The sequence below is a fragment of the Hyperoodon ampullatus genome (genome assembly GCF_949752795.1).
Source record: "Hyperoodon ampullatus genome assembly, chromosome: 7".
NCBI classification, from domain to species: Eukaryota; Metazoa; Chordata; class Mammalia; order Artiodactyla; family Ziphiidae; genus Hyperoodon; species Hyperoodon ampullatus.
In genome coordinates this window covers 64,349,811-64,364,873 of record NC_136920.1, presented here as the reverse complement: position 1 = coordinate 64,364,873, position 15,063 = coordinate 64,349,811, and the positions used below count along the sequence as shown (strand labels likewise).

The 15,063-nt window shown below is 43.6% G+C and overlaps 1 protein-coding gene across 1 annotated transcript in view; it reads left to right on the top strand.

Moving 5' to 3' along the window:
* Nucleotides 1-3,843: 3,843 nt before the first annotated feature.
* The window catches only part of LOC307055599 (mitogen-activated protein kinase kinase kinase 15-like), a gene marked incomplete at both ends in the record, with an annotated part of 119,925 nt that continues 108,705 nt past the window's right edge, over nt 3,844-15,063 (top strand). Inside the window, 3 exon segments of the mRNA XM_079707815.1 lie at nt 3,844-3,900; nt 4,840-4,948; nt 13,407-13,546. Coding sequence (XP_079563941.1) covers nt 3,844-3,900; nt 4,840-4,948; nt 13,407-13,546 — 306 coding nt within the window.

Below are 15,063 nucleotides of genomic sequence, written 5' to 3'. Positions count from 1 at the left end.
TATCTTAAACTCCCTATTTTTTCCCCCCATTATTTTTGATGCTTGCCCTGCAGCTGAGTAAGTACTTCTTTAGGGTATGTGACAGTTGAATTGGTTTGGGCTTTGGAAACATGTGTTGGCCTTAGAGCCTGTTTATGGTCATTCTTTTTTTAAAAAAACAAATTTAATTAAATTAATTAATTAATTAATTAATTTATTTATTTATTTATTTTTGGCAGTGCAGGCTTTCTCTAGCTGTGGCAAGTGGGGGTTACTCTTCGTTGTGGTGCGCAGACTTCTCATTGCGGTGGCTTCTCTTGTTGAGGAGCACGGGGTCTAGGGTGCGCAGGCTTCAGTAGTTGTAGCACACGGGCTCCGTAGTTGTGGCTCGCGGGCTCTAGAGCGGAGGCTCAGTAGTTGTGGTGCACGGGCTTAGTTGCTCTGCGGCATGTGGGATCTTCCCGAACCAGGTATGGTCATTCATATACGTTTGCTCCTACAAAATGTAACTAGGTTTGTGAAAGTCAATTTTGTGCATTTCAACATTAAGTTCTATTTATAGTGATTTATGGGATGAGAAATTGGGCTACATGGCTTCCTAACATCCCACCAAGTATGTATGGGTTTCGATTTTAAGTGATTTGCATTATTCTTTTCCAAGTGGATAGTCATACTGAGTTAACAATTTCTTTAAGAATTCCACTAATAAATCACAGATTCTCACTGCTAGTATTACATTGCTTTTTCTTTAATGACACCCTTTTCCAGTTTTTGGTTTTGCAAGCTAATGGAGTATTTAAAACAAATTCTCAGAATGCCCTTAGAACTTTCGGTTCAGACCAGACACCTTGGAACCCTAGTGCTTTCAGAGTTCTTCCGCTACTCCTGCACTACCAAATGTAGCTTCGTTTAGCGTCTTTTTGGGTTTTGCAGGGCTCCCCCAGCCTAGAGCTGGGAGAGCGGAAAGAGCTCATCGGTTAGTTTGAAGGCAGGCGGGCTGTACAGGCAGCTTTTCCCAGACTCTCCCAGCTCCGGCTTTTCATGCATACCAGCAGAGCCGCTTTTTTCCTCCAGTGATTGAAACCATCTGGAGTGCAGGGGGGTCACGTGTGTATGAGAAAATGACATAAAGTTTCAGACCCCCCTTGTGCTTTGCTCCAGACCCAGACAATTCTTGGTCGGATGGTCCGAGGTGAGGGCCAGTCCAGTTTGAGGACCAACTCCTCATCCTGCCCCCGAGCCCCGTCTTCCCATCCCCAGCGCCCTCCCTTCCCCCTTTGCGCACTCTCGGCGCGGTTTTCTTGTTCCCTCCTGAGCCTCCGAGCACACCCCCTCCGCCAGGCTCCAGCAGCCCACCCTTTCTGTCTCGGGTGGAGGCACACCTCCTCCACGCCCCCCTCCACTCAAATCTGTGCTCCCTCCCTTCTCTCTCCCTCCAGCCCGGCCGCAGCCCTGGGCGCGGATGCCCGCCCGCCGACCGCCCTCTCTCCCGGAGCGGCTCCTCCTCCGGGCTGCGCGGCTGCAGTCAAGCCCCCATCCGTGCGAGCGCCCAGCCTGGCTGGGGAGCGCAGAGGTAAGTGCGTCCGGGCCGCCGCCCCGGCTTTCCCTGCCCGTCTTCTCGCCGGGAGGTTGCTTGCTTGCCCGCCCCAGTGCCCTTGCTCCAGGCCGGGTGGCGGGCAGGAGGGCCACCGGTTCCGGCTCTGCCTCTGCCGCGCCCTGCCCTGCCGCTGCAGTCCTAGCCCTTTTCCCGCTATTCACCACTCCTCGCCCCGGAGGTGTTCCATCCCTGGGAGTGTTTGCGTTCGGGGGCCTCTGAAGGCGCAGACGAGCTGGGCTGTTGGGGGCTGCCCTCCGGACGCTCGTGGCTAGCCCTACTTCCCGGCTCCGCTGGGGCGCGCAGTTAGGGGTGGGGAACATGGAGCCGAGGGTCTGGGGAAGTGCAGAGCTGTGGTGTGCGACGAGGAGCCCGAAGTCCGAGCGGTCCTGGGAGTGGGCTCTGTGCGAGCCCCTGGACGCGCCCGGGCTGCTCTGCAGCTCTTACCTGGAGCTGTGGTAGTTTGTGTGCAGGCTCCTTCAAGAATACACACACACAACTCAAACAAAGGAAAATGAACTTCGCACTCTATTACTTTGATTACCTTTCCTTTCTCGCCCTTGTTCTGAAGTGCACTAAGTATTAAAAGAGTATTTTTAGGTGACCCAAGACTAATGGACCACACTTCAGCCAACGTTTATGCCACCTTATTAAAGAATTCAGTAGTTTGTAGAGTTCAAGAGACTGAACGTTTTCAAGTGTTTCTAAAGAGAGATTATTGCATTTTCCTGTGGTCTTTATGAGACTGTGGTTTATAATTACTTGAACCTGAGTAAAACAACTAAGTGAGAGAATTGGCCTTAATGCTGCCTTAGTCCAGCTCTTGCTTTTATCCCCATGCAGGTGTTTCTGCTGTTTGGACCACAGGGTCTTGGGAATGGTGAAGGGGTCATTATCGCATCTCCAGGGCTGTTTTGAGCTATCCCTTATGTGCACATACGTCAATTGGCCATCTTAGGACAGGCCACAAGGTTAAAACCCAAGTGACTGTATTACTGTTTGTTTTTTCTTTTCTCCAAGTAATATTTTCAGAAAGTGAATCCCTTCACTGATGAGATTTTTCAGAAATAGGGGTTTCTAACGGATCAGAAATAGTCTAGGTTCCAGAAAGCTAATCAAGGGTAGAGACCAGATTGCTCTTAATCTGTCTCCTATGCTGAATTAAGGGCAGCACAAAGCAAGGGCTCAAAAAGAACCTGTTGAATGCATGGAGTGAATTAAAGCTTCTTGGACTCTGCCAGCTTGGCTGAGAGTCCCCCTGTGACTTCATAGATTAAGGCTTCATTTTCATTTACCCAATAAATATTACCCTTGGAAAAACTCCCCAAGATATGGGTGAGATTTGGTCAAGTGTATGTGGGAAGTGGTATTATCCCCTAATTGGGCCAGAAGGGCAACCATTATTGGTAGACAACCTCAAGGCAACTGAATCTTCAAAGTATTTTTCATTGAACACTTAAATTGTTATTGGCTTGACAATGGATAAAAACTTTGCTCTTGGGTTGGTGGACTCATAGGGGAAAGAGGAGTGACACATAAGAGAACAATAAAAATTTTAGATCCATTGGCTTAGACTATAAGAATTATAGAAGCTCAGAGGAGAAAATGATTATAAGCCAGGGTAGTTTCATAGAAGAGAAAAGATTTCAATTAGGCGTTGAAACAAAGCATGGTTCTGAAATTAGTGGAAAGTTGATGGGGAGAATTTTCAAGAGAAGAGAGAGTAGACCTTTTGGATTGGAGCTAGGAAAGAAGTGATGCTTACTGAGCATCTACTCTGTGCCATATGCCATGTTCTCTCTTCCATCTTCTAGTACTATGAAGTAGGTATTGCTGTTCTTGTTTTAAAGAGAGATGATCAAAAAGATAAGTAACCTGTTCAAGATCACACAAATAGTAAGAGGTAGAGCTGGAATTCCAGCTCCCTGAGGTCTGATTCTAAAGCTTGTGCTTCCCCAGCTGCCTTCCACAATGGCAATGGCAGGTTCAGTTGAAGCAGACTGGTCAGCTTGAATTCTGGCTCAGGAGCTGGAACTTTATCCTGTAACATTGTCTAGCTTTTAAAGAGTTTTGAGAGAAGAAGTGATGGTCAATGTTTTTAGATTAATGTGACATCTGTGTACAGGAATGTGACACGCTCATCTTAGGTAAAGTGCAAGATGTAGTTCTTAATTAGCAGGTTAAGGAAAGTAGTGTAGTCAGGATATCTGGGTGTGTAAATTCCTGCCCCGTTTCCCATATCCTTCGATGGCTTTGTTCACTAGGTAAGAATGGGTTGCACAGACCACAGGGCTGCCAGGGATCAGAGAAGAGCTGGGTCCGAGCAGGTGAGCGTTGACATGGAATGTGTATGCGGAGCAGCATGACTGCCAGTTTGTCATTTATGTTCCCCATGTGTTTCTCCATGCTTTGGTTAAAAACTTTTTTCTTTCCTGACTACCCTGGGATGTAGATCAATGTTGTCATTTGTTTAAGAGCCTTTCCTAAGTGGCAAAGTTGAGCTCCCAAACTAGGGCCTCTGCCCTAAAGATGTTGTTTACGTTGAGATGCCCTTTTCCCCCAACATTCCGTTGCTTCTTGTAAATGCTGAATTTTAAAACTTGGCACTAGCAAGGTAAAAATGAATTGAGATTACCTTTCTTATTAATAAGACCAATTAAGAGAAAAGGTACATTTATTTCACTTTTTGTTATGGAAGAGCAATAGGATGCCTTGGGGTAGTTACTGTGTGGGAATTTAGAAGGGATAGGAAAGCCAGGATTTAGAGATGTGCAAAGCTCTTTCTACCTGGCCACATTTCTTACCAGTTAATTGTGTTGTTCATGTGTACAGCTAGGGAGCTTACAGGGCCATTGACTATCCAAGTTTATAGGCAGGCCCTCTGATTCTCTGCAGATAATGGGCTCAGGAAGGGCAGCAGTGGGTGGAGCCGTTTTGTTGGAATTGTCTCCCACTTTGAATGAATGCAATCTATTTTTATTTATTTATTTATTTATTTATTTATTTATTTATTTATTTATTTATTTGCAGTACGCGGGCCTCTCACCGTTGCGGCTTCTCCCGCTGCGGAGCACAGGCTCCGTACGTGCAGGCTCAGCGGCCATGGCGCACGGGCCCAGCCGCTCCGTGGCATGTGGGATCCTCCCAGACCGGGGCACGAACCCGTTTCCCCTGCATCGGCAGGCGGACTCCCAACCACTGTGCTGCCACGGAAGCCCCCAATGAATACAATCTAGATTTCTTGCTCTTCCTTGTGCAACCTCTAGGCCTTTTCCTCCTCTGAATGTGTCGGTGCTCTGAAGACTTGGTTCTTAGGCCAAGGAATATCATGTAACCGGAGGCTGCACAAAAAAGGGCAGCTGACAGAAAAATCAAGTTTGTCAACTAAAGAAGTTTTAACTGTTAGAGTCAACCATGTTTTTTTGTAAAATAAAAAAATGCCAAACCAAAATTTGATCTCAGTTCTCCAAATCCATTTTTACCTTTAGGAGCCTCTAACTGGAGAGCTTGCCCTTTTGAATGAGGCTTTGGTGTGTGAAATTCTCACCAGCACCTCTAAACGTGTCAGGACATGACTCAGTTTGGGTTTTGGACCTCTGAGGAATGTGACCTCTTGGTGTAGGGGATTTAGAGTCCAAAGATATGGGTTAAGGTTCCAGCTTTGCCATTTATTTAGAAGTGTCTGGAATTCGATGTTGGAGGGATTTCTTAGCTCAGTTTATCTGTTTCTTCTAGATCAGGGTAGTCTCCCAGGATGAACTGTAGTTCATGCCCTGATAAGTCCCTTGGTTCCTTCTCCCGTTTTGTATCTTGTATCACCTGAAAGCCATTTTGTTTTATCTGTAGCCTGTGGTTACAAATGAGAAAGGAAAACCATCTAGGATTCTCTCCAGAGAAGGGCAGATCTCATTGTTAGTTTACTGGTGATCTTTTGGTGTGGATTTCTGTGAGAATGCTCTTGAGGTTAGTTTTGAGAGTTGGGGTCTCAGAAAGAGACTTTGGCAGTGCTCTTGTTTAAATGTCAGAGATGTTTGGTTGCATTTTTGGCTCAATGCTTACACAGTTGTTAATGTTTTTATATTTCGTAAGCATCTGTCATTTTTATAATTTATTAAAGGAGTGATTTAGATTTTCTAAGATAGCTAAAAGCTTAGAAAAATAGGACTAGAATATCCTTTTGATACTCAGATGTAATCTCCTAGTATAGTAGAACCACTTGACTATTTTAACCCACTCCACCTCCAAATATCCTTAACTCTCCACCTCCAAATATCCTTAAATTTTTCTGAAGAGATTTGCTCTCTCTCGAGAGACTTCACAACCTCTCCAGGAAATGTTTTCTGAGCTTTCCAGACTGATGATCACAGATTATCTCCTTGTCGTTAGCCTGAGTTTTCTTTTAGTGTTTCTTACTTTTACTGTTTTCCCATCCCTCTTCAATGCATAGTTGTTCACAGAGTGGACAAATTGTCTTTCCTGGACCCTAATGTCAGCTACCAAAAGTGCAGATTGTTCCTTCTGTACCCATCCTTCCCTTCTCTTTCTCTGGCTAAACAAGCTGAGCTTTCTCTGTTTAAGTCTTGCTTTTTAGACCTATGATTATACTTGTTGTTTTGTGTGTTGTTTTATGCAGGAAGTCAATATCAGATATGTTGGCAATTAGAGCTTTCAGATTGAAGGGAGCCTTTTGGAAATAAAATGTGCTTTTTTTCTCCCCTATCAGCATGAGTAATTGTGGAACATATGTAAACTCTGGAGATGATCTTTTTTTAAAAAAAATTATCACCAAAAGAATTTTGCCCAAGTCCTTTAAGGACTTAAAAAGACTCCAGCCTTTGCAAGATTGCACTAAAAGTAACAGACTAAGCCAATTAAGGCCTTTCTAGAAGTGTGGGAATCATTTGTTCAAACCGGAATTTAGGACCCCCAAGCAAATATGATAGAAATAATCTGCTTAACCCTTTATTAATAGCATAAGAAAGAAACCCCTTTTTAATGGACCTCTTGTGATCAAGGGCCACAGTGATTAGAACATGCTGAGTGTCCTGATTGTCAGTGTTCTGGAAACTGCTTTGAGTGGACAAGTGTCAATGTTGGTGGCTTTTTGTCTTTCTTTGACATGAAGTTGGGATCTTGGTGTTAATTTAGCTAAGGACAAGTTTGAATACAGATATTTGTAGATTTTTTTTCCCCTTCTCCCTACTCTTCCCTTTCTCGAAGGCTAAAGTGGAGTAGATATAGCCTCTAGTGAAGGAGTCAGTGTCTTGGGACACTTTGTCAGACACTGGTCTTCAAGGAAGTGCTCTGTATTGCTACCATTTGTACACTCTGGTGTTCAACTAATGTTATTGAATATCTGGTATGGACAAAGCACTGGCTAGTGCTTTCAAGCATCTGTTTGTTCTCTTATTGCTTTTCTTCAGTGAACATGCTTAATATTAGGTGTTTGATGAATTGATTAGTGGGTAGAGTTGAGAAGTTAGATGGGAAGTAATTTTTGGATACCCCCGATTGGATTACTGCTATGGGGAAGTGGCTGTTTGTACATCAGTCTGGCTTCTGCTCTAGATGCTGAGATGACCCCTGATAAAGAGGCTCAGCATGTGGGCATGTATTTTCTAGTGAGTGAACGGGGCGCCGTCAGTTATTTTTGCTATTAGTCATGTTAGGTTACATATACTGGTGCCGGGAACTCCACTTAGTGTAATATCTCCTGCATTAGAAAGTGCCCAATGGGTTAGTAGTAAGGATTGCCTGGAGAAGTTTTTCCTGAAAGTCTGGCCTTGCCACTTGAGCCAGGGCTGGATTCTAGGTGCTTAGACCCGAAGGGCTTCTACACAAACCAGAGTGATCCTAACACTGGGATCCAAAGGGAATGGAAGTTCTCCTGAAATTTTGTACTGCTATGGGAGGGGAATCAAAGCTTTTGCTTCTCAGTGGACATTAGGATCTATACACAGAGACCTAGGGATGAAGAGAACCAGCTTACAAATGAATATTTAGTGCTGTATAGGGTTAGGAAGAGCATGGAAAAATGGGATTTAAGGTCAGAGTGTTCATTTGAGTCCTTAATGTACAATTAATCAGAGATAAGAGCAGTGAGGGTTTTGTTTTGCTGTTTTTTCCCCTCCACATCTGTGTTTTGACAGGTCACTGTCTTGAATTAGAATAGATTTTAGTACCAAAGTGTTTATACAGAAAGTGATAGCAGAGTCATGGGAGATGGGCAGAGGACACTTTGTATCTTATTTCAGATGGACCATTTTTAAAACCCCCATAAGTAGCTCAGTGGTCCAAATTAGTTAGAAATAGCTTTGCTGAAAGGTATTGGTAAAATAACATTTAGCAGCCTTTTGTCTGTTCCAGGTTTAGATATGAGTGAGAAAGCCAATTTGGGAGCAGTTTCATGTGCTCAGCTCTGCCCACATTCAAATCGCCGACATAGTTCCCATATCCTTGTCACTGTTACTGGTCCCTGGGGGCCCAGGGGCAGATCTCAGGATCTGAGGCACAGATGTGGTTGAAGCCACATCAAGAGTTGGTCCTGGTGGGTCAGCATTATTTTCTGTGGTTATCACCAGCGCTGGGGGCATGGGGAGGAAGGTGGGTGGGACAATGAAGAAAAACAGAAGGGCATATAGTTCTGTGGAAATTGAGTAAAGAAATAAACTCTTAGAACTTCTTTTTCCCCCTCATTGACTTTCACCTTTGTTCTGTTGGAAACTCATATCACTTGAGGTCATTTTATAAATACTCAGAGTTGGGCTTCCCTGGTGGCGCAGTGGTTGAGAGTCCGCCTGCTGATGCAGGGGACACGGGTTCGTGCCCCGGTCCGGGAAGATCCCACATGCTGCAGAGCGGCTGAGCCCGTGAGCCATGGCTGCTGAGCCTGCGTGTCCGAAGCCTGTGCTCCGCAACGGGAGAGGCCACAACAGTGAGAGGCCCACGTACCGCAAAAAAAAAAAAAAAAAAGTTGCTGTGGATAAATACTCAGAGTCACTAGCCAAAGGCATTGTGACACCTGTGCATTGGTGGAAGGAGCCCTCCTAGATGATTCTCTGGATGTGTATTTGGCTTATGCCCATTTTCTTCCCTCTTTTCATCTAAGTTTTGATGCTGTTGTTTTTTTTTAAGGAATAATTTGGCTTCAGTGTCCAGAATTCTTTAGGGCTATAGGGACTGGGGGCCAGGGGCCTGAGTGTGACATGTTGCGAGATAGGAGAGACTTTTACACCTAGACAAATCTTCAGCAAAGAAGAGACAGAAAAGTTTATACACAAAGCATAAGGATTGGAACTCAGAAGGGAAAATGGCGTGGCAGGTGCTTTGGCCATTGTGACTATCTCTAGCAAGATGGGCCTGATGGTTGGATGATAGTGTGGTTCTAAGGGTATCTTATAATCCACATCATTCCTTGAAGAAGACGAAGAAGTTTTTTCCTTAATAGAAAAATATAATAATATATTGACTTTAAAATTTTTAACTTACTTGATGTGTCCACAAGTGAGTTTCAAACACCCTAGTATGTGTCTGACTCTGTGCCAAGCATGGTAGTGGGTGTACAAGTATGTGAAAAAAACAAAAAAACCAGCCCTGAACTTAGAACATATAATTGTTGCCTAAAGAACTGTATAAAGTATTAAGTTATCAAGCTTTAAATTGTGAGTTGCGTACCGGGGGTTTGGGTCCCCAGACAAGGCTTAGGACATTGCAGGTTTATGGAAAAGCCTTGGGTTGAATGGAGGCCTTTGGAGATGTTGGAGTGCCCCAGGGCTCAGGCTGCAGCCCCCTTTTCTTCTCTATCTGCACTTTTCTTAGGTGATCCCATGGCTTTAAAGTACTAATGTTCATGGAATGTTTACTGTGTGCCAGACTCTGTTCTAGGGGCTTTACATGCATTAGTTTAATCTTCAGACAACTTGGTGATGTAGGTACTATTATCCTCACTTAAAGATGTGGAAACTGAGGTCAGAGAAGTGAACTTTTTTGAGATCACACAGTTCATAAACTGGAGAGTCAAGATGTGAACTTAGTTGGAGACTGGATGCCAAGCCCTTAACTCCCTTCTGGCCTGCAGAGTTTCTGCTGAAAAATCATCTGATACCCTTATGGGGATTCCCTTGTATGTTACTTGTCACTTTTCCCTTCTTGCTTTTAATATTTTTTCTTTGTCTTTAATTTTTGTCAGTTTGATTAATATGTGTGTCGGTGTGTTCCTCCTTGGTTTGTCTTGTATGGGACTCTGCACTTCCTGGACTTAAGTTGAATGTTTTCTTTCTCATGTTAGGGAAGTTTTCAGCTATAATCTCTTCAAATATTTTCTCAGGCCCTTTCTCTCTCTGTTCCTTCTGGGACACCTATGATGCAAATGTTAGTGCATTTAATGTTGTCCCAGAGGTCTCTGAGACCTCACGCAGAGGCTCAGGACTCTCACTCTTATGGGAGGACCTCTGCGATATAATTATTTTCCAGTTTGTGGGTTGTCCATCTGGTGGGTATGGGATTTGATTACGTTCCGAAAGTGCCCTTCCTACCATCTCATTGTGGCTTCTTTTTTGTCTTTGAATGTCTTTTTTGGTAGCTTCCAGTCTTTTTTGTCAATGGTTGTTCAGCAGTTACTTGTGGTTTTGGTGTTTTTGTGAGAGAAGATGAGCTCAAGTCTGTCTCCTCCACCCTCTTTTCCAGAATTGAGTGGCTGTTAAGTTTGGATGCTTGCTGCCTCTTTCCTCAGCATGTGCTGGCCATTATCCCACTGATACGGATGTGCAGGCACAGCGACCCTTGCGCGCTCCCGGGATTGGGGAGTACTCAGTGTTGTTGCAAAGATTAAGTAAGACGACGTGAAACTATCTTGCCCATTTTCCAGCAAACATGTCTTTGTTTCTGCCCTTTTTTCCTTAGCAGTTCACTGTGCAAAAGCTTTGCCCAACCATGCCTTTTGAATAGGATTTCCTTTCTGAGGTAGCGTGATGAAGTCCCGTGCTGTCCTGCTCAGGGCTGGAATCCAGCACGTGTCCAGCATTTCCCCCCTGAGTCACTCAGTAGCCATCTTGCTTCAGTCTGTCCTGTTTTAATGAGGCACCAAGAAAAATCTCCATCCCAACCCTTGGTGGAGCCACGGAGGGGCTCCTTAGTGGACGTGGTGAGGCCAGTGTACAGGTCTCAGCACAGAGCACTGAGAGGGCAGAGGAAAGCAGGAACTCATGTCACCAGATTAAAATGTAATCTACTTGGCTACAAGCTACTCCACCAAGTTGCAGGTTTCCTATGAAAATGGTCTGCATGATGGGGGGCTGCCCCTTCCCACCACTCTCCTTTGTCTTCCTCCATTTGCTTCCTGTCCTTTGTTAACTAATTATAGAAGTCCCCACGCCTTGGAATTAGCATCTGTGTTGCCACTTCCTAGTAACATTAGTAGGAAACACATTCTTTTTCATTTGAGAAGGTAATAGAGTCCAGGGAAAACTCATGCGGGCAGAATGTCTCATTTATTCAGCTGCAGTGTGGTTTGGACGCTGAGCAGATGTCTCTGGGGACCAGGTATCCATTTGAGATAAATTAACCAGGCTGGTTTGTAAAAAGCATTTCCTCAGCATATACATTTGTCCTTTCTTGAGCAATAACCTCTAAAGGGTGAATTTGGATATGATAGTCTCCCGTTTAAGCCCTTCATGATTATATATTTTTTAAAATAATGATGAGACATTGATGCTATGGTTATTTGTTGTTTTTTTTCCCTTTGAGTTCTTTTAACGAAACATACTGAAGTATTTGGAGATGAAATTATATGATACCGGGGATTTGTTTCAAAATTATATGGAAGGGGGTGGGGTGGACGGCAGTAGAGATGAAACAAGGCTGGCCGAGTTGATAATTGTTGAGGGAAGTGGGGGCTACAGGGGTTCCATTATACTCTTCTGTTTACTTTTACATATATGTTTGTAATTTTCCATAATGAAAATAAAAAAAACCAAAAAACCCCCCACACCCTTCCATAGGTTTTCCAATGTCTCAAGCTAGTGTCCAGCCCTCTTAACATGGCCTTCACACCCCTTCACCTGTCTGGCACCTACTAACCCTTCCAGGTTCATCTTCTTAGGTGTCCTGTGAAATGATTTGCAGTGGCCCCAACATGTACACCCCCCTGACCTCTGGCTTGCACTTGCTGCCTTCTCTTCCTGCAATGCTTTTTCCCTCCCTTTCCATCCGCCCATCCTCTCCCCAGTTTTCCTGCCTCATATGGACCCTCAGGCTCCAGACAGCTCACATGCTTTCAGCCTTCCCTGACTGCCCTCCACCTGAGTGTGGGTTCGGTGCCCCCCAGGGGTGCCTCTGTCACTGTTCCCCTCATCTTAGCCTTCCTTACCCTGATTCTAACCACTGCTTCCTTCCCGTCGTCTCCGTTGTATTAAACATGGTTTCGAGGAAAGGGATTATGCCTTGTTCACGCTTCTGTCCCTGGCACCAAGCACAGTGCCTGGCATAGAGCAGGCAACCCATAAATTAGGGAATAAAAAGGCCCACCCAGGACTTACCAAGGCTCGGTCTCAGGTCTCCCAGTGGTGCCTGGTGCTGATGCAGCATCTCTCTGCCTTTTTGTTTCTTCACGTCCCTATTCACCTCGCCTCTGTTCTGTTTCATTGAGATTTTCAGTGACTTCCTGTGAGGTCACAGCAGCACAAGCGTAAGTTTGGGCCCTATTTCCCCAAATTTCTGCTGTACATTGTGGAGAAAGTCCAGTCAAACTTGGAGCTCTGATACTCTCTTGAAAATGACTAGACTTGAAATGGTGTCCAATGCTACTAGGCAAATTTAAGTTTGTTCTTTATTGATGGTCTGTGTTGCCCCTCTGTTTTGTTTTTTTTTTACATCTTTATTGGAGTATAATTGCTTTACAATGGTGTGTTAGTTTCTGCTTTATAATAAAGTGACTCAGTTATACATATACATATATCCCCATATCTCCTCCCTCTTGCGTCTCCCTCCCTCCCACCCTCCCTATCCCACCCCTCTTTGATTAAAGTCTCTCTAGGACACAACTCCAGGGGCATGTGATCTGTGCCATCCATTTGATGGTGACATATGAACCAGGAGCATGGTGCGGGAATGTTCATTACAACAATTTGAAATAGGAAAAGAAGAAATCATGTGAAGTGAAAATGCATGAACTTAGAGCTAGACATACAAGTTGGTTGTTTCACACCAAAAACCAGCAAGTCAAAGAATATATACAGTATGATACTATTTATATAAAGTTCAAAGGCATACAAAACTAAACAATATACTGTTTAGGAATTCATAATTATAATAATATATAATATGCATATACAGATATATGCAGGGAACTGATAAATGCAGAGATCAGGATGGAGGCGTTCTCTGGGCAGGAGGGAGAGACGTGATTACGAGGAGGCATGTGGAGCTCTGACAGTACAGATAGCGCTTTGTGTCTTGGGCTGCATGGTGGGTGCATGGTTTTTCATTTCATTATACTTAATACTTTATAAATAAGCTAAATATATTCTTTGGATATGATAAATTTCCTAATAAAAATAACATTTAAAATAAATCCACCAGCAATTTTTGAGTGAGACTATGTTCTCAGCACTTTGAAGAAGGAAGAGTTTTTTGGTTTTTAGTTTTTATTCATGTTGCTTTTCTTCCGCAGTTCATGGGGGTAATTTTAATCAAATCATTCCTTACTTCTGCTTTACCTAAAAGGCTGATGGTAGAAATACAAATTGTAGCAGCTCCCCATTGGCGATCATCACAAAGTAGATTAAGTAGATCACCTCTCTCTCCCCCGACCTTGTCCCCTCGTTGTTCATCTCAGATGTTGCCGTGGTGGACATGAGCAATGTCTCCAGACAGCCTTCCCTCTTCTACCATCTTGGAGTCCGTGAAAGCTTTGACATGGCCAATAATGTGATCCTGTACCACGACACCTATGCTGACACTGCTCTTTCATTGAAGGTAAAGAGTATTGTCCACCTTCTCCTGAATACTTTGTTTTGGGAAAGCAGTATTGTGTGTTCAGTTGAAATGTACATGTAGCAGAGGAGGTTGGAGAAAAACAAGAAAGATTTGCTTGTGCAGTTCCTTCCTTCCCACCCCAGGTTCTGGCTCACACAGGTGACTTCCTGGCTTCTGTGTGAGCGTATGTGCTAGAGATGTGCGTTTGCAGGCAACTTGAATATTTCTAAGCTCATTGGGGAGGTGAAGGCAAAAACTTCTGTTAGTTTCTGTTGAAGCAAACACAGCACTTTGAATCCTCTATTGGGCAATCTGATCCAAACCTGCACATTAAAAAAAAAAATCTTGGGCTTCCCCGGTGGCGCAGTGGTTGGGAGTCCGCCTGCCGATGCAGGGGACACGGGTTCGTGCCCCGGTCTGGGAAGATCCCACATGCCACGGAGCGGCTGGGCCCGTGAGCCATGGCCGCTGAGCCTGCACGTCTGGAGCCTGTGCTCCGCAATGGGAGAGGCTGCAACAGTGAGAGGCCTGCGTACTGCAAAAAACAAAAAACAAAAAACAAAAAACCTCAACTTGGATAATAATAAGAAGATGTTTAACAGTTACCAAAATGGGTAGAAACGTTTAGCACAGATGTAATCAGTATTTAATCTGTCATTTTTTTCTCCCCAGTTTAAAGCCAAGCAAAACTGAAATCTTGTGTGTTCATACACAGCTCAGTAATTATTGAGAATTTTTAAATGTATTTTTGCGAATTTGATACAAGCTTTTTTGGATAACAGTACTTTTAAAAATGCTCCTGTTTGTAAAATGTGAAGGTCAGATGTGAGTTATTACAAAATTTAGCTAATATTACTTAATATCTTAACATTAGTCAGGAAATCCTGGTCTATGTTAAATTATTTCAGGAATAAAAGATTAGTTTGTTTACAGCAGTGTTACTCAACCTTGACTGCACTTTAGAATCATTTGGGGGGTTTGTAAATATCCCAGTACTCAGGCCACACCAAGATCAATTATGTCACAATCTCTAGGGGATTTTTTTTAACCTCCCAAATATGCAACCAGAGGTGAGAACTAGTGGTTCAGAGTTAGCTTTCCTGGATGTCATTTCTAAATGTTCAGCTACCTTAGCATTAAAAGTCACTAGTATATAAATGACACAATTTTGTGATGGCAAATTGGACATTTCTGATTTGTGTTTCTTACGGTTTAATATTAACCAGATGTTTCTGGGTTCTGTAACAATTTGGGATTGTTTCCTGGTAGATATACTACCTATCTCTAATACTAATACTACCTATGTGTAACCTTTATGTGTTAATATATCACATACACCTTATATAGGTGTGTCCTCTCTCATCCTAGCACAGTACTGTATTTTAAGAGTCATTCATGTGACAGTGGAAGAAGAAACTGTTTTGCTATTATACTTTACGTTGTAAAATAGTTTCCCAAAAGGCTATAAACCAATCTAAATTACTTTAGATATTTAGATTTTTTTTCTTTTACTGATA